General features: G+C 38.4%; 1 protein-coding gene across 4 annotated transcripts in view; it reads left to right on the top strand.

Moving 5' to 3' along the window:
- LOC113091766 (collagen alpha-1(XVI) chain-like) overlaps positions 1–25,315 on the top strand; it is a 67,389-nt gene that overhangs the window by 22,525 nt on the left and 19,549 nt on the right. For 3 of the 4 annotated variants that reach the window (XM_026257398.1, XM_026257396.1, XM_026257399.1), the window contains 34 exons: positions 4,074–4,106; positions 6,245–6,280; positions 6,889–6,945; positions 7,385–7,420; positions 8,139–8,183; positions 8,322–8,360; positions 8,475–8,543; positions 9,234–9,278; positions 9,413–9,508; positions 10,220–10,258; positions 10,411–10,455; positions 10,738–10,773; positions 12,331–12,444; positions 13,178–13,213; positions 13,587–13,622; positions 13,749–13,859; positions 14,182–14,226; positions 14,494–14,529; positions 14,648–14,692; positions 16,054–16,104; positions 16,201–16,329; positions 19,792–19,827; positions 19,910–20,017; positions 20,257–20,379; positions 20,921–20,974; positions 21,061–21,102; positions 21,238–21,273; positions 21,822–21,875; positions 21,972–22,040; positions 22,704–22,757; positions 23,232–23,258; positions 24,513–24,569; positions 24,726–24,767; positions 25,055–25,126. In XM_026257398.1, the coding sequence (XP_026113183.1) occupies positions 4,074–4,106; positions 6,245–6,280; positions 6,889–6,945; positions 7,385–7,420; positions 8,139–8,183; positions 8,322–8,360; positions 8,475–8,543; positions 9,234–9,278; positions 9,413–9,508; positions 10,220–10,258; positions 10,411–10,455; positions 10,738–10,773; positions 12,331–12,444; positions 13,178–13,213; positions 13,587–13,622; positions 13,749–13,859; positions 14,182–14,226; positions 14,494–14,529; positions 14,648–14,692; positions 16,054–16,104; positions 16,201–16,329; positions 19,792–19,827; positions 19,910–20,017; positions 20,257–20,379; positions 20,921–20,974; positions 21,061–21,102; positions 21,238–21,273; positions 21,822–21,875; positions 21,972–22,040; positions 22,704–22,757; positions 23,232–23,258; positions 24,513–24,569; positions 24,726–24,767; positions 25,055–25,126 (1,953 nt within the window). The remainder of the gene's footprint in view (positions 1–4,073; positions 4,107–6,244; positions 6,281–6,888; positions 6,946–7,384; positions 7,421–8,138; positions 8,184–8,321; positions 8,361–8,474; positions 8,544–9,233; positions 9,279–9,412; positions 9,509–10,219; positions 10,259–10,410; positions 10,456–10,737; positions 10,774–12,330; positions 12,445–13,177; positions 13,214–13,586; positions 13,623–13,748; positions 13,860–14,181; positions 14,227–14,493; positions 14,530–14,647; positions 14,693–16,053; positions 16,105–16,200; positions 16,330–19,791; positions 19,828–19,909; positions 20,018–20,256; positions 20,380–20,920; positions 20,975–21,060; positions 21,103–21,237; positions 21,274–21,821; positions 21,876–21,971; positions 22,041–22,703; positions 22,758–23,231; positions 23,259–24,512; positions 24,570–24,725; positions 24,768–25,054; positions 25,127–25,315) is intronic. The other variant, XM_026257397.1, reaches the window with a different exon arrangement.

The following is a 25,315-nucleotide window of genomic DNA, read 5'->3' as shown; positions in this document are numbered from 1 at the left end:
CATTTTCCTTTATGCGTTCTCTCTTTTTCTGTCCTGTTAGTAGTGGTCCTTCTGAATGTTAGCCCTCAATAAAGTTCTCACTGCACTTTTTTATTTTTTTATTTTTTTTTGTCAGTCAATAAGTATATATAAATTATAATTTTTAAGAGGAGTGCATAATTATATCATTTTATATTATAATTTAACATGTATACAGTATATATATTATATAACATATATATATAAAAGTTTTTTTTTTTTTTTTTTTTTTTACGTGACAACAGGCTGTTATTATCAACCTTAATTTAATGGAAAAAGACAATTAACTAAATACATCCTATGTGTTTCATGGTAAAAGAACAATCATACAAGTTTGGAGTAACACAGGGCAGAGTAGGGCATAGGGCACCCACTTTTTTGGGTGGACTGTCCCTTTAAAACAATCCTACTGCTAGCCAACCATTGCTCTATAAACGGAACTCTATCAGAGTTGTAAGGAGTAGAGCTGAAGTTTACATCAGCAGCTATGAGTAAACACAATCTGACTGCTGAAAAGTCATATCTTTTCTGCGTTTCTGTGTCTCAGCCTTCTCCAAGAATAACCTTAAGTCTTTCCCAGAAAACAATGACTTCCACTTAAACAAGGTATCTGCTATTTTCCCCTGAAAACACAATTTATCAGCAGTTTCTCAATGCTAACGCAAGCTGTGCATATGGGGGGATAACTTGTCCTCTGTGGAAAAGAGGATTTGTGATGTTGGTGTGGGCTGCTCTTGTTGTTTCTCCTTGCAGCAGTGAATCATGATCATTAGCAGTGCTAATAAAAAGCTGGTTGGTGAAGGTACTTCAGTTAGTCTCCAACTGGTAACATATCTTCTCCACTTGCCACGTGTATTGTGCTTTTATACTCACATATGCAACATAATTACATCCAGAGTGCTCTGTTTGGGAGCCAAACGCACTCAAAGCTGTTTGTTACATCTACACATAGTCACACGTAAACCGACAAGAAGTGTCTCTTCAGCTCACGCTTTGGGTGGATAAACGTCTCAACATGAACACTCTCTGTTCTCTCACGGGGAACAGTAGGAGATTTGAAGTGGGATTTATATCAGATGTGTTGTGTGGTGTAAATTCTATCTTAATCTTTCCTGCCATACTGACAGAGAAATTAGCTCCAGTGGTACACATAAGATGTATCACTGTGTGTTTTCGTGCCATTTCCTGTCTCGGTATTTACTAATTGTATCCCTCTGATAAAATGTCAGCAGCTCTAACAAATTAATGTTTGACCATGCCAGCCAAACTGAGCAACTGTCTGAATTTAGACAGCATTGCACAATTTATACACTCTTAAGAATAATTACTTTCAAGCAAACATCTTTACGATGAGAGAAACATGCTTGAGAAGCAAACTAACATGGATATTGAATATTTTCGACCCCTTTAGCACTCTAATTTATTTGTGTATTTAATCCAACATTGATTTATGCTTAAAGGGGGGGGGGGGGTGGGTGTTGAAATGCTATTTCATGCATACTGAGTTTTTTATACTGTTAAAGAGTTGGATTCCCATGCTAAACATGGACAAAGTTTAAAAAATTAAGTTGTACGTTTGAAGTGGTATTTTTGTTCCAAAAATACTCCTTCCAGTTTTTCACAAGTTTCGGAAAGTTTTTTTTCGAGTATGGCTTTGTGTGACATTAGATGGAGCGGAATTTCCTTATATGGGTCCTGAGGGCACTTCTGCCAGAAGAGCTCACGCTCCCGTATAGCAGAGCACTGAGAGCACAGACATTCACTGATCAGAGCGAGAGCGTCGCAAAATGTCACAAAAGGAGTGTGTTTTTGGTTGCCAGGGCAAGACAACCCTGCACAGATTACCAAAAAAAAAAAAAAAAACATTAAGGGACCAGTGGACGGAGTTTATTTTTAAAGAGCATCAACGGAGTTGTGCAAGTGTTTTTGTTTGTTCCCTGCATTTCGAAGATGCTTGTTTTACAAACAAGGCCCAGTTTGACGCCGGATTTGCATATCGTTTATTTCTTAAGGAAGATGCAATCCCAATGAAAAAGGGTCACGATCGTGTGTTGGAACCGCTGGCGGTGAGTAAAACTGCTTAAAATGTCTCTGCCTCCTTGTTAGTGCATTCGCCTCCCATGCCGGAGACCTGGGTTCGAGCCCCGCTCGGAGCAAGTCGTTGCTGCTGCTGCTATCGTTCAGTTTCAGCCTCGGGATCTGATTCTGGATCATAAATAAACGGCTGAATCTGACTGTTAGCCATGGTTTCTTTTGGATGATGTTTTTTTTTTTTACTCACGGTAATGTCACAACTTCCAAACGCTCTCAACGCAACAGCCTACTCGCACTCGTGATTCTTTAGCTCCGCCCACACGTCACGCCTCCAGTGGCTCGTGTTTTTCTGAAAAAAATCAGCACAGACTATTTTTCTCTTATAAATATAATAAAACGAAAGACTTTTTGGAGATACTAAATGAACCAATAGAAAACATTACCGTCTACAGCCACGAGAGGGCGATCTATGTTTTCAGTGGTAGGCTACAGGAGCACTGAGCAGCATAGAGCGCCCTCTCGCGGCTGTAGACGGTAATGTTTTCTATTGGTTCATTTCTCTCAGTTCATGTCAAATTAATTTTGTTAAATAAGTCACACCTGACTATAAGTCGCAGGACCAACCAAACTATGAAAAAAGGTATATATATATATATATATATATATATATATATATATATATATATATATATATATATATATATATATATATATATATATATATGTGTGTGTGTGTGTGTGTGTGAGCTCAAGCTCAGCACAGCACACTTCCAGTCCTTTCCTTTATTTGTCTGTTAGAGGTACACATGTGCAGGCAATAATAATAATAATAATAATAATAATAATAATAATAATAATAATAATAATAATAATAATAATTAATTAATTAATTAATAATAATAATAACAAATCACACATGCTCCCATGTTTTCCCTTGCCCCAGGTTACTGTCTAGTACCAGAGCAGTCTGTGTTTTAAGACAAACTGTAATGAGTTCCAGACTGTGTTGGATGCTGCTATCATTAGCCTTCTTCTGCATTAACCCCTTCCTCCTATGCAGATCCTCAATCTGCCCTGCATTATAGTCCTTTAAAAGCACAGCCTTCTTCTGTCTCACATTCTTTTTCTATTGAGCTCACCGGCTGGGAGAAATTCATGAGTTGAGAGCCGCACGGTTGCAGCTAAACAAATTCCCTGCATTATGCATGTGCTCATTCCACCAGGGTTTTTTGGAACAGGTCATCGCAGGCTATCCATCCTGTAATAGCCTGTAGCTGTATGGACAACATGTCCATTTTGTGTTGTCTGTGGAACCCTGTCTTTAGCGTCTGTGCATACGTGCATGCACTCTCAGCAATTCCTAAACTGGATCTTAGGGTATGGCTTGAGATTAGGGTAACTGAGCTCTTTCTTTTTTCATGCATATCCAGTCTGAATAGCCTTACTGATGCTGTGTTTGCTTTCTCTGCTCAGATATGACTCGAGCATTTACATTCACATCTGCTCCACAAACACATCTTTTGTTTTCTGCCTGTCCCTGATGTTCTCTTTAAATCATGTCCCTCCTCACTGCACTGCCCCCTCTCCATTCCTGCCAGTTCTCCTCCCCATTTGCTCTCCATCAAAAGAGCTTCGTAGTCTCTGTTGATCATGCGGGTGAAACTCTGTAACAGTAAAATGACAACACAGACAAATCTGGATAAAACAAAAACAGATCAGCAGAACTTAGTGAGCATGAAAAGCATGAAAAGTGAGAGATGGCATATTAGGTACATGGGCATTGTTGGACCCTTCTTTCATCTCATTCCCCCCTAAGAAAATTGTGTTTATGTGATCTCTCTTCATGTTTGCTGAAAACTATAGTCGTTAGATCTGTAACTACTTTGGATGCTTTGCATCTATAAAGTTTGTAACATGTAACTGTGTATATATTGATTATGAGGACTGTTTTTTTTTTTTTTTTTTTTTTTTTTTATCTGACATTGTTTGTCAATTTTTGTTTTTGTTTTTATGTTCTACAGTCAATTCTCGGATCCAAGGAACTGGCAGAAAAAGTAAGTTATTTGAATGAAGTCAACAAAAAACACTTATTTTTATTTCCCATTAACTGTAACTGACAGTCCCAATTATAAAGCTTCAAGCCTGACAGAAAGAATTGTGGCAGAAGATTTCGCCCAATAGCTGTAGAAATTTAGTTTAATTGGTAAGCAAATTGCTGCATGCCGAGTTGCAGTGGGAAGAACATTGGCAGTGACCCTGACACTGATAATTTACTACTGATAGCAGAGCATTTTGTGTAATATTACACCACCTGGAATTAGAGGGACTTGTTTTTGCTTGGTAAATGTGCTTCTCTGGCACAATATGAGAATAATGCTCATGTTTCGTACATAAAACTCATGTCTGTTTGTCACCTTTTCCCCTCTTTGCACCCCTCTTTGTATTACCTTCTTTCAAATGAAATGCAAGTGCAGAAAATGTCAGAATTTGAGTGGGATGCGAGTGGGACTTTTTTTTTTTTTTTTTATGAGCTAAACAATGGTTTAACGGCCTTGTCTCAAATTGTTGTGGACCAGTGTTGTTATGGTTAATTAAAACGAAACTATTAAATATAATTATCAGTAATGTAAATAAAGCTGAAATACAATATGAACATTAGATTAAAATACACACATATACACACAAACACAAAATTTATAAATAAAGCTTAAATCATTCAAAAAGCACTGAAATCACAAAATAAGTTATGATTTTTTTTTTCTTATGAAGTACAGAAGAAAATTTGTAAACTTAAATTAAAATGTTGAAAGTTGAAAATATAAAAACATATTATTATCAAATATTTATAAATACTTTATAGTATAATTAACACTGTTTTGGATTTGGGGCCTATGTTTCCATGAAGTTCCAATCTCACATTTGCATAATCTTTCAAAAGCTGTTCTTCCTCGCTTTTCTTGAAAAATAAAGAAAAGAAAAGAAAATATGAGGTTACATTGAGGACCTAACAGTTGAAATGAACACGGACAATTTTGAAGGATTTAAGCATCTTTTTACAGTCATTTTAGAGTTTTAGATGTTTCCTAAGTCTGATGAATTGAATAATGAACTGCCTTTAACTGTCATTTTGCGTTAATGACACACTGTTCTCCTAATCAATGTTGTTCAGTTGCTTTGACACAATCTTTTTTGTTTATAGCGCTATATAAATAAAGGCTCTATATTGGCATCTCAGATATGTTGTAAAATTGGATATAACTGCTTAGAAAATGTTAGTAAGTGATATTTTCCCCTCATACAAGTTTAATGTTAACATGCATATTCTTTACGTCTTGGGCTACACTATGAAAACGGTGAGTATTTTAATGTTTATGGATTGTCCCTGTTCACAATATTGTAAGTGCCCCTCTGTAGCCTAGATTTTGCTTATTTAAAGAAAAGAAGTGCAAGTTGAAAATAGAAATGCCACAAATGCTGTTAATTGAGCTTATATTAGATTCGGCTTACATTGAGCTTATGAGTGCACAATTAGTCAGACACACAGACTCTCTTAAAGCGATATCATCTCTGACAGTAGAATATAGGCTGGTGTAGCCTATAAATCCATTCATTCATGTGAACAGAGGGAGTGCGGGAAAATCTCAAAGCCTTGATTTTCATCATGTAGCTTTCTTCTGTGTGCACCTCTGGAAAAAATGAATCAGCCCTGCGTGTCAGCCAACGTTCTCAGAGCCGGGCCCCTTCCTCTCCCCCTCTCTTACCTCACCACATCTATGCACGATAACAGCCCGTTGGCTGAGCAGGACTGGACGGGTGGTAGATTTAGTTTTAATTGTGCTCTTCCGCTAGAAACTAACAGCTATTTCTAAGTATTTGACTTTGCGTGTCCCCCCTCCCTTATAGCTTTGCAGCAGGCGTTGGGGAACACTGCCATGAGGAATCTTCCGTTACTATTGATCTTTGTCTCCCGCAACAGAACCGCGGCAAGCTGAAATGACACGCAGTGGTGCACCCCCATTTCTACACTCCCATGCTGATTAACGTTATGTTGCACTGCCACCAGCAGGTCAACATCTGTAACAATATCAAAAGCAAAGCTGGTGTAAACTTAAAGTAGAGTGGAGCAAAAAAAACTCAAATTTTAGAAAAAGGTGTCATGGATAGGAACAACCTGGTTTTCTCTTTTTTACAGTGTGCAGGCTGTGTACTGCTCAATGAGGAATCAAGTGTGGGTATTAATTTTCAGTTCGTCATGTGTGCAGCATTTATAATGGCTATGTGGGTTGGTAGCAGGATCTGCATGCATGAGTGTGCATGAGTGCTGTGTTATCACGCCCTTAGAAAGAGATGCATTTATGTCTTTAAAAAAATCTGGCAAAATGTCATGATACTTGTTAAGTATGAATGTTTAAAGGTTGGCCAGACTTGCGGCTGCCTTGGAGGAAGTTTTGTAAGAATATTATAAGAAGCAGCTACCTATGCACTTACGAACTCACATCAATGCACTTTGCTCTGCAGAAAAACATGCCCAGATTTGAGGTTTTTGTGCATTGTCTGATATGTTTGCACAGTTTCAAAGATTGATCACCTCACATGCTCTTTCCCATATTTGCATGCACAAAATTGAAATCCTGGCACAGTAAACACTCATTGTATATAGTTTTATTTTATTATTATTATTATTTTTAATTATTATTATTTATTTATTTTTTCGCTTACCAGCTTAATCTAAGATGGTCTTTTCAGCAGGAGGCTCATATGACATTGTTACAAACACGCAGTACATTTAATTATTTATTTATTTTAATTTTTTAATTTTTAATTTTTTTATTGCAGGTTATTCAGGAAGGTTATGCGGGTCAGTCTGGCCTTAAAGGAGATAAGGGAGACAGGGTAAGAAATGTGAAACATTTAATCATAATGAAGGAGTGTGTTTGTGTGCTAAATCCCTCTCTCTGTCCAGGCTTGCTGGGAATTAATGACAGCAGCAATGTTTATTTTGGCATATTATACAAATGCCTCATTTGGAGCTAGCTTTTGTGCCAATGATCCAGCTTGGCCAACTACTCAGAAGTTTCATTATTACTGGCATCATCTCTTTATATATTAATTACATTAATGAATAACCCTGCATCACGACAATATTAGGATTCTTCAGAATGTGGAGTTTGGGTGGGGGTGGGGGTGGGGAGTGATGGGTAAGAGGGCTGATACATAGCATTTAAGAGCAAGGCTGTTGCTCTATATACAGTTTGCCAGGGATGTTGATGTGCTGTACATTAATATGGGGTATTAGTCCTTAAATGTTTAAAAAAGTATTTTTACCTCACAGGGTTTGGACTGTACTGGTGCTGGAGTTCCTGGACGAGTGAGTCAATATATTTATTTTTTTTGCCTGGATTTCTGGCACAGCCTGATCAATTGAAGTTAATAATTAACTGTCCTCTTTAAAATAAACATAAAAATATGTTTTACAGTAATACTTTAATATGAATAATTATGGTAATTATTAATAAAACAAAACAAAAAAAAAACATAATAATATAACTATATTGCAATAACACTAAGACATGCACCTCATTTATTTTGTGTGTGTGTGTGTGTGTGTGTGCGTGTGTATGCGTGTGTATGCGTGTGTGTGCGTGTGCGTGTGTGCGTGTGTGTGTGTGTGTACTGGCACTGGTTTGGGTGGTTTATAAGGACACAAATTTTTATAATGACATGGGTATGACACAGGTATTAAAATATGGAGGTGGTTTTTGAGAACACCACCGTTCAAAAGGCTTTAAAAAAAAAAAATTCAAAAGGCTTTAAAAACACGCTAAATGGTGTTTTTTTGGAAAATCTAAAAAATGCACAAAGTACAATATAAAAACTATTACGCCTTTGGAGAGTCCCTGTTAACCACCAGTACCAGCATGTGTGTGTGTGTGTGTGTGTGTTAGTATTAAGATTTTTTTTTTTTATTATTATTTCCAGGTTTAAATTAGATGATCAATTCAGATTTTCTCTGTAGTCTCATATTTTTGGCCTCAACTGAATGTGATATAGTCATGTGGGTGTCATGCTTTATCTGTGTGTTTTAGTGCTTAGAAGGTGCTAAAGGGGAGAAAGGAGAGAAGGGAGAGTCGGTAAGTGTGTGCGCCAACCTTGTCTCAGAGAAAAAGGTGATCGAATTCCGGTTCAACAGGCTTCACTGAAGTAGAGGGGATATCTTGATACTGTTTCTAGCCATTGATTCACCCATTTCTCATTCTCTTACATTTCAGGGTCTGGCTGGCAACTGGGGAGAAGCTTTAGGAGTGAAGGTAAATGAATACTACACCATGTAAATATGACTGTTGATGAGTGCATTAGAGCTTCCAATCAGCTGATATCCATTTCTCATTCTGTGTGTCTGTCACCCTCATACACATACTCAGGGTGACAAAGGGCAGAAAGGAGAAATCGGAGCCCCAGGTCTGCCCGGAAGTCCAGGCAAAGACGTATATGTAAGTGACTAGCATTTGATGTGAAAGTCAAAGATGTTCATATTTATGTCCTACTTTATGTAGATTATGTATACCAACGCCCCTCCTGAGTCTCGTTTAGAAGTGTTGATATATTTCAGAGTGTCTCGCTGCAGGAATGTACTCAAAAGACAATTATATAGCATGCATAATACATCTCTGTGTACATATTTTAATTTTAAAAGGAAAGCAAGAGTCCCATTCCTTTCATATTGTTTAAAGTGGCTCCATATATACACAGTGCTCTCCTGCGAAAAGCATGATGCATTAGACTCTTAACCATATACTCAATGCTGCTTTTTCTTCTCATTAGATATCTGTTTGGGTGTTAAATCTTTTTTAATGCTGCATAGATTGCATAAGCCAACAAAGAACCACACATCAATGCAGCCTCATTGATTCTTCTAAATGGATAGTCAGGTCGCATTACGCTTAATATTTTCTATTCTATATACAAAGCATGCTAAGGGGATGGCGAATATGGCCAAGCCGACTAAATCCATATTTGGAATTCGCTTTTAAACTGTTTATCTATCTAAGCCTTCAGTCATCGGTGAACTGACTTGTTTGATTCCTGTTGGAGGGTTGTTATATAAGCAGTGTGATACTGCTAATGGCGTTGTTTGAGATGAACTCAAGCTAATGATCTTTTATTGGTCTTGGCTGTTACAGGGCCGAGCTAATCCTATTTGTGTGGTGGGCCCTAAAGGACAAAAGGTAAAACAGACTGATCCTCTTGGGATTCATTCAGTGGTTTTCTGGGATACTATAAATGAACAAGTTTTGTGATGTCCTTATCTTCAGTGCTTGTTATGCACAGCAAGTGTTTCTCAGCGCTGATTAATTCACAGGGTCTTCCTGGTGTAGTTGGTCCAGAGGGGCTTGCAGGAGAACCAGGCCGGCCAGGACCTCCTGGACCTCCTGGAGTTGGGAAACCAGGACCACCAGTAGGAAGATTTATCATTTTAATACAATATTTATAGACAGTTTTTTTTTTTTTTTTTTTTTTGATGTTTTACTATCTTTTACAATTATTACATTCTGGGTGTAATAAAATATTTATTCCGCAAAGATGCATTACATTGATCAAAAGTGACAGTAAAACATTTATATTTTCAATAAATGCTTTTCTTTTGATCCTAAAAAAAAAGTATTAGTTTCCACAAGAATATCAAGAGCACAACTGTTTTTTAACAAAATTAATAAGACATGTAATAATAAGAAATCAGCATATTAGAATGATTTCTTAAAGATCATGTGACAGTGAAGACTGGAGTAATGATGCTGAACATTCATCATCACAGGAATAATTTACATTTTATATAAATTTACTAAAACAGAAAACAGTTATTTTAAATCCTTATAATGGTTCTCAATATTACTGTTTTCTGATCAAATCATTGCAGCTTTGGTGAGCATAAGAGACTTATTTCAAAAACATTTTTAAAAATCTTACCGACCCCAACCTTTTGAATATAGTGTGTTTATATAATATAATTTAATAATTAACATATAATTTGATATCATGTGGCACACTGTACATTTTTATTTTAATGGTGTTAAAGCATCTATTGTTGCAGACTGTGCGCTGTTTAACATTTTTTATATTTATATATGGTTATCGGTATACTACGTAGTTTTCTATTTTTACCTCACAGGGGCCCCCTGGTAGACCTCCAAGATCTAAAGGAGAGAAAGTATGTTTACTTATATATGTTTTCCTGCTTTGACCACAAATTGATGAGGATGTTAAATACATATATTTTTTATATAAAAATGTACCATTAGCTTTCTTGTGTCCCTTGGAATGTTATATCTAATAATAACAAAACATCCTCTCCATTTCTAGGGGGATTCTGGAATACCTGGTGTAGACGGAAAGCCTGGAGAACCTGCAAGTGCATTTTTTCTCATTTTGTCCTATAGAGGGATGTCAATATGAAACAATGGTGTGCGCTGAATTGCTAAGACAGAAGATGCTAAGTATCCTGATTTTCTATCACTATCCTGATTGTTCGGTCACTGTAAGGGACAAAAAATGTTTACTATCATCAGCACCATAATTAGTTTTATTACCACAGGAGCTATCAGCACCTAATTTACATTTGCAACTCAATGAGCTTCTGCGGTTCTTATCTTCATGCATACCCAATGACGTGGTTTGTTTTGCTGACAGGGTCCGAGAGGTCCTTGGGGACCTAAAGGTGAGAAGGTAAGTCTAAACAGTCAGAGTTTCGGATTTTTACATGAAAATGGCTTTTTCTTGTTAAAGTCACAGTACATATTCTTGGCTGTTATTTCTTTATTTTTAAAAGGTACAGTTCCACCAAAAAATTATGACACATAATTTACTTGCTCTCATGTTGTTCCAAACTCATATGACTTGCTTTCTTACTTGTGACACAAATGTCCAATGTCATTTCCTCCATAATATGGAAGTCATACCTGTGTTATTATTATTTTTTTTTAATTATTATTATTGTTTTTTTTTTTTTTTTGTATTTTTTTTTTTTTTTTTAAACTTGAAACTTGGAGGGACTGTAGTATTCACACCATCTACTCAGTGTCACCCAGGTTTTCCCCAATAGGCCTGATGGGGGAGCTACAGAGATAAAAAGTAAAAAAATTGCTCATAGCTCCTAAAACTTTATTTTTAAAACTTTATACTTTATTTTTCCATGAAAAAAAAGTAGTGCTATAAGAGGGGAAAAAACATTGAAATTGCTACACTACACATTATATTCACATTATACTAATATTATATTCATATCAACTGATAGACCTTCTCATTCTGGACAACTTTGCCTCTAGAACCACTTCTGTCTGTCAAATTGTTTTTTAAATAATTGGGAATATGTAAAACTATTTTTGGGAACGAGTACTAGGTTTTTCGTTCACAAAAATCTTGAAAAAAAAAAAACACTGTGGTACAGTTCTCTGGACTCTAGGTCTTAACCCTTTGGGTAGCTATAATATACCCAAAATCCTATAAAGCCGTAAAGCTTCACAAAATTAGGTGAGCACATGCAACAGGAGATTCTAAACAAGCAAGCAATTTTTCTGTGGAAATCGGACAGTGGTACTATAACAGTTAAAAAGTCTTCAAAACGTCTCAGGTTACACATGTAACCATAGTTCCCTGATACACTGGACACCATAACATAACAGGTACACCATAGAGGATGCAATTCAAGTTCCCTCGGAAGGGAAACACTCTATGTTATATAAACTCTATAAACTTCTACGTTAAATTACCTTAGTGAACTTTCCCATCTGGATGCTGTAACAGGGTCATTTAGAAAATGAGCGTGGCCAAATATATCCCAAAGCCTATACATCCTTAATGAAAACTCAAAACTTCACAAAACTGGGTGAGCACATGCAGGAGTATAAATCTCTGAACTCTGTGGGTCAATACTTATCAAAAAAAAAAAAAAAAAAAAAAAAAATACAAATTCAACTCTACACTTTTAGCTTTAACAGTGTAATTTTTAAATGTAAAATTATAAAATGGAGCATGGCTAAATATACCTTAAAGTCCCCATGAAGGGGACCTTTATGTCTTAAGTGCTTGAGTCCCGATAATCGCTGCTTGCAGCTATATTATTTAAATTCATTCTCATTTCTCAACTTTATATAAATTAATACAAATATTTTTAATAATTTAAGTTAACAATAATAACCCTTACACAGAACAATATGAAGGTCAGCAAATGATTAGAGAGATTTAGAGGAACATTCCATTTAATATGCTTTTTTCTGTCTTCAGGGAGATCCATGTGAACCATGTCCAGTGGTCTCTTTCAACTCTACTGGCAACACGAGCAAGCAGGGACCTAAAGGAGAACCAGGTGGCCCAGGCAAAGGAGAACAGGGTCCACCTGTGAGTTTAAACAACCTAGACACAGTTTAGCATGTTTGATTAAATGTCACTGTCCAGCATCCTGAAACTGCTTTTATCTTCCAATACATAATTTGGTGCCTGGTAGACACTTAATCATTGCAAAATATCCAACTGCCAGTGCTGTTCACCTCAGTGGGCCTGCCATATTTGTGTTTGCCAAGTTCAGTGAAATAAACCAACAATCAGTGAGGTCTTTTTCTCCTGCTGCTGTTGTGTTGAATGAGAAATGCCATCACCATTCCACTACCCTCTCACAGGGAGAACAGATATTTTATCATGCTTTATTTTACCTTAAGAAACATTCAGGTCTCTCCTATCATCCATGAAATCCATAAACTTTCCCCCCTCGACATTTCGACCACTTACTGTGTCAGATTTAATTTGTACTCCATGACTACAGTAAAGGCCTTTCCATTTTTTAGCCTATTACAATTTCTCCTCTCTCCCCTTCAGAAAAAAATCAGACAAAAAAAAAATAGAGGGATTCTATGCAGCATACCATAACGCGCTTGTTCGCATTTCTCTATAATGATTTCCAATACCATCACAATCTATTCCTCATACCTATTTATGGGACAGAGAGTGAGAATGTGGGATGCAGAAAGTGATTGGGTGCAAATGCGGGACATTTACAGTTGCGGTCATCCAGGATGACATTAGTGTCATGATTAGGGAGACTGATGCTGATACTTGCATGCCTCTATCTTCATAGGGCCTTGCAGGACTGGATGGCAAAGCAGGACAGAAGGTGAGTTTTTTTTTTTTTTTTTACCACTTGCTGTTTTTTACCGCATAGATACCCATGTATCTGGAAACCATTTACCAATCCAAAAAATAAATAAATAAATAGCACAATATGACCACACACACACACACACACACACACACACGCACAACGGCACAGACCTTCAATTTTATGTTAAAAGCTGCTTCCTGTTGCAGAGCTTTTTCTCAAACGTCAGCAGCTGTGTGTTGTGACAATTACAGCACATTGCAATGTATTCCAGACTAAACTACTGCCTGCTTTTTTCTCAAATTCAATAGTGATGAGTCACTGAAAATGTCATCCAGAGTTTGAGCCATTTTTTCAAACTGTCTTGCACATTGTGATTCTTTCACAGGGAGAGCCAGGAGTAGACGGGGCCAAAGGCGAAAAGGTGAGTCTGCCAGGTGTTGGCGAGAAAGAAAGAAAGATGAAGAATCTGTTCTCTGAAATGCTTGACACTTAGAGAAGTTCTGAAGTGAAATTATGCTGTGAAGCCTTGCCATCTTTGTTCTCTTAGGGTGAGCCATGTTCTGGCTGCCCTAGCAATGGAAAAGTTCCAGCGGGCATTTTGAATTCGACTCAAAAGGGAGAGAAAGGAGATCCAGGTGCTGGACAGAAAGGAGAGCAGGTGAATGTGATGGAGTGATTGCTCATTAACATCCAGCACACAGCATTTGAAAAAGTTTTTGATATCGACATCAGTGGATGTGTATGAGTGTGTAGGGATGCTTATATTATCTTAAGTATAATCACAAACAGCCCTGATCTGTGTATCTCCACACAGATATAAGCCTCATGCACAAATGCTTTAAAAAACGATTGTAACGTCAGATTGGGGAATTAATCAGCCAAGGGTCCCATTTCATGTCTGTTAAACAATAGAATATATGCTGATATTCTCTTCTATTCTTTTTATTATTTTCTTCTTTTTACTTGATTTTGATGTACAGGGAGAACCAGGTCTAAGTGGTTTTGCTGGAATAAAAGGGGAAAAGGTAAGCCTAATGAATATGTATTCACTAGGATGCTGCGTTTCTACATTTTTGAATGGTTTTAAGGTTGTTAAACAGTATTATAGATAGGTGCACATGCAGTGACCCTTGAAAAGTATTTGGACACTTAAATGTGTGGATGTCTTTATTTTAGGTAATTCAAACAAAGCATTTCACAAAAATAAGTTGGTTGTCAGATTTAGTGGAAAATCTCTGTATTTAATGTGGGAATGTTGCTTGTCTCACACTGTTGACACTGTTTGGCTATAGGGTAATGCAGGCACCAAAGGAAAAGAGGGAAAAACTGTAAGTAACTTTTATTTTTTATTATTATTATTATATATTCTTTTTGTTTTTAACTTGTATTAGTGATTTATGACTGACCTCAGCATCAGATTAATGTGCAGATGCTGATGTTTTTTAGGGCAAACCTGGTCCTAAAGGGTCAAGTGGAAATAAAGGAGAGAAGGTGATTAAACTCAAATCAGACTTTGGTACTCTGCACTAGTTGTAAAGTGTTTAAATTGCATCCTAACATAGATTTTTTGAGATAGATAGGGCATACATTTTTTTTTAATCTACATTAATCTCACTATAACCTTGGATTTAATCTTGACTAATCTAGATGAAAATGGCTCATTTGAATTCTGCCAAAGTCATTCAGAATATGTGTGCTACCCAAATAAAATAATGACTAAAAGTAAGCACGGACTCCGTTAACATGGGTGCGTAAAAAAAAAAAAAAAACGAGAAAAAGAAATGCTTGAGAAAGACAGGTGGTGCATTAGACCAGTTGCTCATCTCCTGTTTCCAAAATGCATCACAAAGTGCTTGAGAAAGCTAGAAACTAATTCCAAATTGCACAAGGTGTAAACAACCTTACGCCTGTTTCACACATACTCCGTCTGCAGTGTGTATGCATTTCGCATTTTTTAACGCACCCATGTTAACGGATTCCAGCGTTCACGCAGTTTCAGTGCGTCAGTGCGTTCCAGGAGCGGTGCGTCTGCAGCAGTGCAGCGATCGTTCACGTAACGTTACCGAGTAGCGGACGGCAAACGCGTCCTGTGTGAAAGCACAATGAGTATGAGTCTGTGCTGCTTCTGCACCACATACGTAACGCACACGGACTGCATACGCACTGGAGACGGTGTGTGTGCAACAGGCGTGCTTCTTGTCGAAGTTTCCATTGGGAAGCTTCTTAAAAAAGAAAAAAAAAAAAAAAACAGTAGGCATACACACAGGTTTAAAGACTCGTTCTCGCTCCCTACAGTGCAATTTGGTTAGGCATACATCTGCGCTAAAATATCAAGGTGCAAGTCATCATGGCTCGCCTAGTATAGACCCAGCTCTCGATCCAACTTTGAGAACAGATTCACGGCGATATTTTTTTTATCGCCCGATAAGAGTCTCCTGTTAACGCAGCACGTTAACGCAGATAACGGCCCACCACTTATATACTTACCACTATATACATATATTTATATGTGTGTGTGTGTATATAAATGTATGTATGTATGTAGAAACTGCAAAAAAAAAAAAAAAAAAAAAAAAGACTGAAAGACTGTATAGCTTACTTTAGTGTAAACTGTCAGGAAACATAAAGGTTTCTGAAGGATAATGTGACACTGAATACTGTAGTAATAGCTGTTGAAAATTCTATATAGTCAGACACGGCTACATCACGCAACAGAAAAAAAAAAAAAAAAAAACATGAACAAACACTGAGCAATTTTCTTTTTATTAACAAACATTAACACAGATTAATAATAATGTATCGTTTCATGTTCGTTTGTATCATTTATCACTCAATTTGTTTATTTTTTACAGGGTGATTCTGGACAACCCGGTATAGCGACTCCTGGTCCAAAAGGTGAAAAGGTAAATTAATGTTTTACACCATGCTTTTGTCTTCTTCATTACAAGTGTACAAATGTGTTTACGTGGGAAAGAAACAAAATGTGCCCTGTGTTTAAGGGAGACTGTGGCATGTGCCAAACCTCTTCCTCTGAGGTGGGAAGTGGCCCATCTATAATAAAGGTCACAGGGGACCGTGGCCCTCCAGGACCTCCAGGTCCACCAGGAGAAGGAGTCGAAGGCAAACAGGTGAGCCTGACTATTTTATAATCACTTTATATTGGAGGAAGCAAGGGTGATGTGTTGCTTCTAGTGTATAAGCGAATACAGTTTTTAATTTGAGAAGCCCAAAACACACTGAGCTTGTTATATATGTGATATCGTCTGGCGCCGATACAGGATGGCTGCCTCCGTGACGAGCTCCGCATATGTTTTTGTGTTTTTGTTAGTTTGTCCTGTCTTTAGTTATATTCCTGCCATCAGTTTCACCAGGGAAGAACTGCTGAACATTCGGCAGAACACACCACAGGATATTTTACCGGATTTCAATTATTCAGACGTTTTAGTGAACGTTGTTATCGGAGGAGCGGCGGCGCTGATCAAGCGCTTCAGGACGCGCAGACGGGGGAAGCGAGCGGGAGCGCTCGTCAGACTCAGGAAGCGCGGATTTCGAACGCCGTTGCCTAGCATCCATCTGGCAAATCTCCGCTCTCTACCCAACAAAACGGACGAACTCCTTCTGCTTTCTCGGACAAATAAGGATTTCACACACTCTGCTGCTCTGTGTTTCACGGAAACCTGGCTGAATGACACCATACCGGACAGCGCGCTCCATCTGCCGGGATTTCAGCTGTTTAGAGCGGATCGTGACACAGAATCAACGGGGAAATCGCGTGGTGGCGGGACATGCTTTTACATCAATGAACGGTGGTGTACAGATGTAACTGTGTTAAAGAAGACGTGCTGCTCAAATCTCGAAACACTCTTCATTAACTGCAAGCCGTTCTATTCGCCGCGGGAGTTTCACTCGTTCATTCTGGTCAGTGTTTACATCCATCCTCAAGCGCATGTGAGCTCAGCTTTACAGAAACTCGCTGATCAGATCACAGAGACAGAACAACAACACCCGGACTCTGTTTTAATCATTCTCGGGGACTTTAATAAAGCCAATCTGTCCCGTGAACTGCCAAAATACAGACAGCATGTTACTTGTCCCACAAGAGACAGTAATATATTGGATCACTGTTACACCACAATAAAGGATGCATTTCACTCTGTTCCACGAGCAGCTTTGGGAAATTCTGATCACCTTCTGGTTCATCTTATACCGTCCTACAGGCAGAAACTAAAATCAGCTAAACCTGTATCAAGGACTGTAAAAAGATGGACTAATGAAGCAGAGCAGGATTTACAATCTTGTTTTGACCTCACTGATTGGAGTGTTTTTGAAGCTGCTACCACCGATCTGGATGAACTCACAGAGACCGTAACATCATATATCAGTTTCTGTGAGGATATGTGTATTCCTACAAAGACTCAACTAATTTACAATAATGACAAACCGTGGTTCACTGCAAAACTCAGACAGCTCCGTCAGGCCAAAGAAGATGCTTACGTGAAGGGGGACAATGTCTTGTATAAACAGGCTAAATACACATTGGAAAAGGAGATCAAAGTGGCAAAGAGGAATTATTCTGAAAAAATAAGGACTCAGTTCACTTCCAACGACTCCGCATCAGTGTGGAAAAGTCTAAAGAAGATCACCAATTACAAGACACCACCCCCCATCACTGTAGAGAATCAACGACTGGCAGACGATCTGAACGAGTTTTACTGCAGGTTTGAAAGAACACCCATCACCTGCCCTGAACGCCTCCCCACACAACCATTCACACCCTTCACAACTCTTGCAACCCATCCTGAACACCTCTCCAATCAAGCACTCTCACCATTCTCACCTCCTGCATCCCCCCTCTCCCCCACACCTGCAATTCAGATCAGCGAGGATGCGGTGCGCCAGGTCTTCCGGAAGCAGAAAAGGAAAAAAGCACCAGGCCCAGATTGTGTTACACCAGCCTGTCTGAAATCCTGTGCTGACCAGCTGGCCCCCATCTTCACACAGATCTTCAACAGATCGCTGGAGCTGTGCGAAGTCCCTTCATGCCTCAAACGTTCCACCATCATCCCCATCCCTAAGAAACCCAAAATTACAGGACTAAATGACTACAGGCCTGTGGCTCTAACGTCTGTAGTCATGAAGTCATTTGAAAAACTGGTGCTGGGCCACCTGAAGGACATCACTGGGCCCTTGCTGGATCCTCTTCAGTTTGCCTACAGAGCAAACAGGTCTGTGGACGATGCAGTAAACATTGGACTGCATTATGTTCTGCAACACCTAGACAGACCGGGGACTTATGTGAGGATCCTGTTTGTGGACTTCAGCTCGGCCTTCAACACGATCATCCCAAACCTCCTCCTGCCCAAACTAAATCAGCTCTCCGTGCCCACCTCAGTCTGTCAGTGGATCAACAGCTTCCTGACAGACAGGCAGCAGCTAGTGAGGCTGGGAAAATACACATCCAGCACCCGTACAATCAGCACCGGAGCTCCCCAGGGGTGCGTCCTCTCCCCACAGCTCTTCTCCCTGTACACTAATGATTGCACATCTAAGGACCTCTCTGTCAAGCTCCTGAAGTTTGCAGATGACACCACACTCATCGGCCTCATTCAGGACGGTGACGAGTCTGCTTACAGACAGGAGGTAAAAGAGCTGGCTGTCTGGTGCAGTCTCAACAACCTGGAGCTTAACACACTCAAAACAGTGGAGATGATCGTGGACTTCAGGAGAAACCCCCCTGCACTCTCCCCACTCACCATCATGAACAGCACTGTGACTGCAGTGGAGTCATTCAGGTTCCTGGGAACCACCATCTCTCAGGACCTGAAGTGGGACATTCACATTGACTCCATCGTAAAAAAGGCCCAGCAGAGGTTGTACTTTCTCCGCCAGCTGAGGAAGTTTAACCTGCCACAGGAGCTGCTGAAACAGTTCTACTCCACCATCATTGAATCCATCCTCTGCACTTCAGTAACTGTCTGGTTCAGCTCAGCTTCTAAATCTGACCTCAGAAGACTACAGAGGGTAGTCCGGACTGCTGAGCGAATCATCGGTTCAACCCTCCCATCTATTCAAGAACTGTACTTATCCAGAGTGAGAAAAAGGGCTGTCAAAATCACTCTGGACCCCTCACATCCAGCACACTCCCTCTTTGAACTGTTGCCATCTGGTCGACGCTACAGAGCACTGAGCACTAGAACGACCAGACACAGGACCAGTTTCTTCCCTCAGGCAATCTATCTTATGAACAGCTTATAATAACGGCGGACACACTACACTTTATATTTATATACACACACACTTTATTTATCTAACACCATACTTAGTATACACTTAAATTTTGCACACAATATATATGTACATACATAACTTCATTTTGTAATATACTTGCCTACAATTGTCATTTGTATATTGTTATTTACTATCTACTTATTTGTATTTTTTATTCTTTTATCATGTGTTTTATGTTCTGTCGCTGTCATTCTGTTGTACTGCGGAGCTTCTGTCACGAAAACAAATTCCTCGTATGTGTACATACCTGGCAATAAAGCTCATTCTGATTCTGATTCTGATTCTGATTCTGTTTTCAACAGGGGCCACCAGGTCTACAAGGTTTCAAAGGAGAGAAAGTAAGTTCATTATTTTTTAAAGCTGTGCATATATTGATATGTTCACAGTATAGGGGATTTTTCATCATTTTTATGTGTGTAGGGTGATCAGGGTTTTCAGGGAGACCCAGGTGTGGATGGGGCAGCTGGACCCCCAGGACCTCATGGAGAACCCGGCAGGAACGGCCTTAATGGAATGAAAGGTGAAAAGGTAATTGTCAGATAACATTGATCATGCAGTCACATTTTTATTACATTGCATTAAATTATGTGCCATCACAGGATATTTTTAATTATCCTTCATCATGTTGATATAATAGATTACACCCTATATATGACTGCGTATAAAAAGAAAAAACACATGAGCATGGCTGGCCATCTGGATTTCTCCTTACTTGCAATTTAAAAGCTTTCTGTCTTTTCTTATTGCATCTGTGTCTGCATCGCCAGGGAGATGCATGTGACAGCTGTCCATCACTCTCTGAAGGAAATGGCAATGTTGTTGGCTTACCAGGGCCCAAGGGAGAGAGAGGAGAGCCAGGCTTGCCAGGCGAGGGCAGAGGAGGCAAACAGGTGCAAGTTTTTTTTCTGTACAAATGCATGCTTTCACAATAAATAAGTGGAGTTCTGTATGACTACTGCACATACAAAGAGTTACACATCTAAAATAAAAAGCCTAACTTAGGATCAGACAATTGTTGCTACATAGAGTATATTACTGATACTTTAAATCATGCACCTTGTTGAGGAAGGGTCCACTTTTCTAAGCAAATGAATTTGTGATTTTGGCCTAGCAGATGATAAAAAGAGCAATAAAACAAACAAACAAACAAATAACCTTCATTGATTAATATTGGTAGTACTTAGTTTAGATGCCATTAAACAAATAAGTGTGATTAGGGTTATAATGATAATGTTCCATTTGTGAGTTTTTAAAATGTAATCAAATCATAATTGTATTGTGGCAGATTTTGAGATACTGTATCAGCAAGTATTGTCAGATTGCATCGTGATAAAATACTTGATTTATACCACTAGTGATAAATTAGTTATTTAAAAAAGGAATGCATGCCTGGACACTTTTTTTTTATTTATTATTATCTTTATTCTATAGGGTCGGCCAGGCCCACCTGGTGTCCAGGGACCTCCAGGGCTTAAAGGCAGTCAGGTAAAGTAACACATCTGACTAATGTGCATACATCAAAAGTTAATAAGATTGACTGAGGAGTGATGCTTATGTTTATTTATTATTAGGGTGATGCTGGGCTTCCAGGTACTGGCCTTCCAGGACTGCAGGTGAATGAACAGTTATTGTAATCACTCTTTTCATTTATAATTTTTTTTTTTTTGAGAAATGTGCAGGTGTCAGTTGCATTTAAATAATTCCTTTAATGCACCAGCTCTTTGAAATGTTTTGATGTTCTCATTTAGGGTGAGCAGGGACCTAGAGGTTTTCCCGGAGTTGCTGTAAGTACACAAACAAGATTGTGTTCTTGGGTGTTCACACATGGATTTGGACCTTTGAGTGTGCAATTTGCAGATGTTGTTCTCTTTATTTTTTTTTATTTTTACATGTCCACTGTTATCTGAAACATACACTACTGTTCAGTATAATTTATAAAATGTTTTTGAAGTGTCTTATGCTCACCAAGGCTGCATTTAATTAATTAAGAATTCAGTAAAACAGTAAAGTTGTGTAATATTATTAGAATTAAAAATATCTGTTTTATATTTGAATATATTTTCAAATGTAATGTATTCCTTTCATAGCAAAGCTGAATGTTCAGCATCATTACTTCAGTCTTCAGTGTCACACGATCCTTCAGAACTCAGTCCAATATGCTGATTTTTGTGCATCCTTGCTGAAGAAAATTATATATATATATTTATTTATTATTATTAACCCTGTAACTTTTGAACAGCAGTGTATGAATCACAATAATAAATAAAAAAGCTCTTTTAATAAGGACCACATGTGAAAACCAAGTGTAAAAACAATCATGTGTGTCCTACAGGGTCCAGAAGGACGTCTGGGACCTGCAGGACCGATTGGACCAGCGGGACAAAGGGTAGATTACCAACGCAATGACACTGTACTCTTCAGGCCAAAAGACAATCTGGATCTGACCTCACTGCTGTCCTAATATATTGCTTGATATCAACAGGGTCCAAAGGGAGAAATGGGACCACCAGGGCCACACGGGCCAATGGGAATAGGACCAATAGGACCCCCGGTAAGAATTTGACATACAGTAAAACATGGACTAAAAGATTGTCCCCAGCCAGTGATGCAGCCATTCTTTATGTTCAGGCTCTCGTCATTGTATCTGAATGCCATTATGGATTTGATTATCTGTTTTGCATACAGTGGGTATAGAAAATAATCACCCCCCTTTAAAATAATCACATTTGTTAACATCCAAGTGATAAATATAACACCAAACAAAACAGAAAAAAAAAAAAAAAAAAAAAACTTTTGACTTTCAACTGTGATCAGCTGTGGTCGTTTTGATCAGCTCAGCATGAAAAGAGCTTTCCTGGAGCATTTCAGTCATTGGTAGTGCAACTGAAACAATCAACTATGGGTGGAAAGACACTGTCAAAAGATTTCCAGGATAAAGTTGTGGGTGGGCACATGTCAGGAGGTGGATACAAAAAAAAAATTGTCAAAAGCTATATCAATGCAAAAAAAAAAACAGAATCACTGAGATCTTTTGACAGTGTCTTTCCACCCATAGTTGATATACCCACTGTAAATAATGCGAGATAAGCACATTTAGTTTTAAGTATGTTGTTTCACATCATAGGAAATAGGGAGTGGGATGAGATACAGCCTGTTTTTTTTGTTGTTTTTTTGTCTTGCAATTTTTAAATGATTTAAATCATCTGTGTCACAGGGTAGGGATGGAACGCAAGGATTTCCTGGAATACCAGGGCAGGATGGGATTCCTGTAAGTTTGTTTGTTTAATTCTTTCCAGCAAGCCTTTGTTTAACTCCTCTAACTTATTCCCATTTTGTGACACGCTCTGTGATTAACAAATTCACCCAAGCATATTGTCCGTTGCTCTGCCATCTAGAGATGGCATCAAACGATCTTCCATAAACTGAAGAGACAAATGCAGCGAGAGTTTGTTGTCTTGCCGGAGCTTGTCATTAAAAAAGCAAAGTTAGCATTGCCTGTTCTCGCATCAGATGTTAATTACCTGGGGCTTTGTCGCAGAGAGCTTAAAGAGTGAATTCAGAGACAGACTCGGGTCATATTCGACTCTGCCTGGATCCCTAACAGCAACACATTGTCTGCTCGCATCACATCACCTGCCACTGCTCCTCCCCGATCCACACTCATCTCGCAGGCCCTGGAGAGTTACACTCAATAGCACTGTCTAACTGAGCTTTTGTGTGTGTGTTTCTCCTTGTCTTTCAGGGAGCCTATGGGCCTAAGGGTGACAAGGTAGGTGTCTGGATCAGTGAGCTGGAGAGGCGATTTCCAGCTTTCCCGAAGCAGTGAGAGAGTGTGTGTGTGTGTGTGTGTGTGTGTTGAGGGAACGATGGATAGGAGGAGTAATGTTTAGAGCGACCGTCTGTACACATACTGATGTGTTCACCCTGGAGACACAAACAGACTCATAAATCTGACAGAAGAGTTTGACGGTGCTGAAAAAGTCCAAAATGCCCTCGAGCTAAAAAAGGGCCATTAATTGGTGAATATTACAGTTGTCATCTGTAATCTGACAAAATCAGGGAATATCAAAGAGAAAGGAAGTGAGCGTTAGGGAGATGTGAAATAGAGACCGCGAAAGAAAAGCCCTGGAAATGCTTCATTCTTTAATGTCCTCTGTTGTCTCCCAGACTAATTTGTCGAAACACAGGAAAGTGGCAGCTGATATCAAATGATGCATATTCCTCTTAAGTGTGATGAAGTGATCTGTGATTCCTGTTCAGTGCCAGGATAGAATTCCACAGCAGATCTTTTTTTTAATTTCGACATCATTTCACGTTGCAACACAAGGTGACATGGGTGTGTGCATGTGTGTGACCGTGTGTGCATGTTGAGACCATGGTTATTATAGTTAACTAACTGAAACTAAACCATAAAAAAAAATAATAATAACTTTTTAACTGAAATAAAATATATAAAAAATAGTTTAGCTAATTGCTAAGTCAACATTTATTATTTTCATTTTGATTAACTTGATGTAGTAAAATAACTTAACCTAAAACTGAAATTAAAATAATACAAATAGTATAGACATAATATATATATATATATATATATATATATATATATATATATATATATATATATATATATATATATATATATATATATATATATATATATATATATATAAAGATTCAAAATATTAGTAAACTATAATAGTATCTTAATAATACTACTTGGGAAGGTAAGGAAATTGTCACTAGTAATATTCCAAATACTAATTTGTTTGACTTGAATATGTTAGAATAGAGTTGTGATGCTCTCTTCTAGTGTAGGTTGAATACATTTAATTTAAATATATAATTTGTCCCAATAAGCAAACACCTAGCAACATAAAACTATTCAGAATATAGAATCACCATGGAAGCAATCTAGTTGTGGCAGTTTACTCAGAAAATGTACAACTCACTTTAACCATTTCTTCTTCTTCTTTGCTTTTTTTTTTTTTTTTTCCTTGTGTGTGTGTGTGTGTGTGTGTCATAGGGTGAACCAGGAGAGTGCAACTGTTTGAACTATATGTTCCCTGGAACCGGTGGACCTGTGAGCTAATGCTTTGTTTTATTGTTGTTAATCAGGAAGACGTTAGCACACTCTCATACATACACACTCAAAGAATGTGGGCTATTAAACATAACCTTTCAAAATGAGACCCGATGTCATTGAACAGTGCTAAAATCAATTACTCTTTTCTTTCAGGGGGTCCCAGGTGGTGAGGGCAGGTGGCAGCCTGGTCCTCAGGTCTGACATCCTTTTTCACTCTGAATTGCTCTTCTTCTGCTTAAATTTCAGCATTTTGAGAAGTTTGTGCAAGAAAAAAATACTAGCCATTACAATAGAATTACAACATTAATTCATTCATGAATGAATGAATGAATAGCAATTGCGACAGGGTTTCAGCGCTACACTCTACTAATGGACTTATGGAGACACAAAAAGGAATCTGAGAGTGATTGTGACTCTTTTAATGAGTAATGAATTACCATATTTTTACTTCTACTCATACCAATGTGCTTAATGTGTCTTAGGGGCCTCCTGGACCACCAGGCCCTCCAGGTCCCCCAGGGGCCCAAGGCTTTACAGGAATCCAAGGCCCACAGGTGAGTATAAAACAGATGGCATCAGTGCACCTCTGCTTTTTCTGTCTATTCTTCCATCCTTCTCTTTTTGAGGGGCTTCTGTATCAGGAAGGCCTGCATGTGTAATTCTGGGCTTCCACTAAAGCATATTTAAATGCACGAGTCTTCTGTAAAAGTTTATACATAAAATCAATTGTTAATTTAGCAAAT

This window comes from Carassius auratus, unplaced genomic scaffold, assembly GCF_003368295.1.
Source record: "Carassius auratus strain Wakin unplaced genomic scaffold, ASM336829v1 scaf_tig00214282, whole genome shotgun sequence".
Lineage (NCBI taxonomy): Eukaryota > Metazoa > Chordata > Actinopteri > Cypriniformes > Cyprinidae > Carassius > Carassius auratus.
Note: the sequence above shows the minus strand (reverse complement) of the source record. Positions and strands in the feature narration are given on the sequence as shown.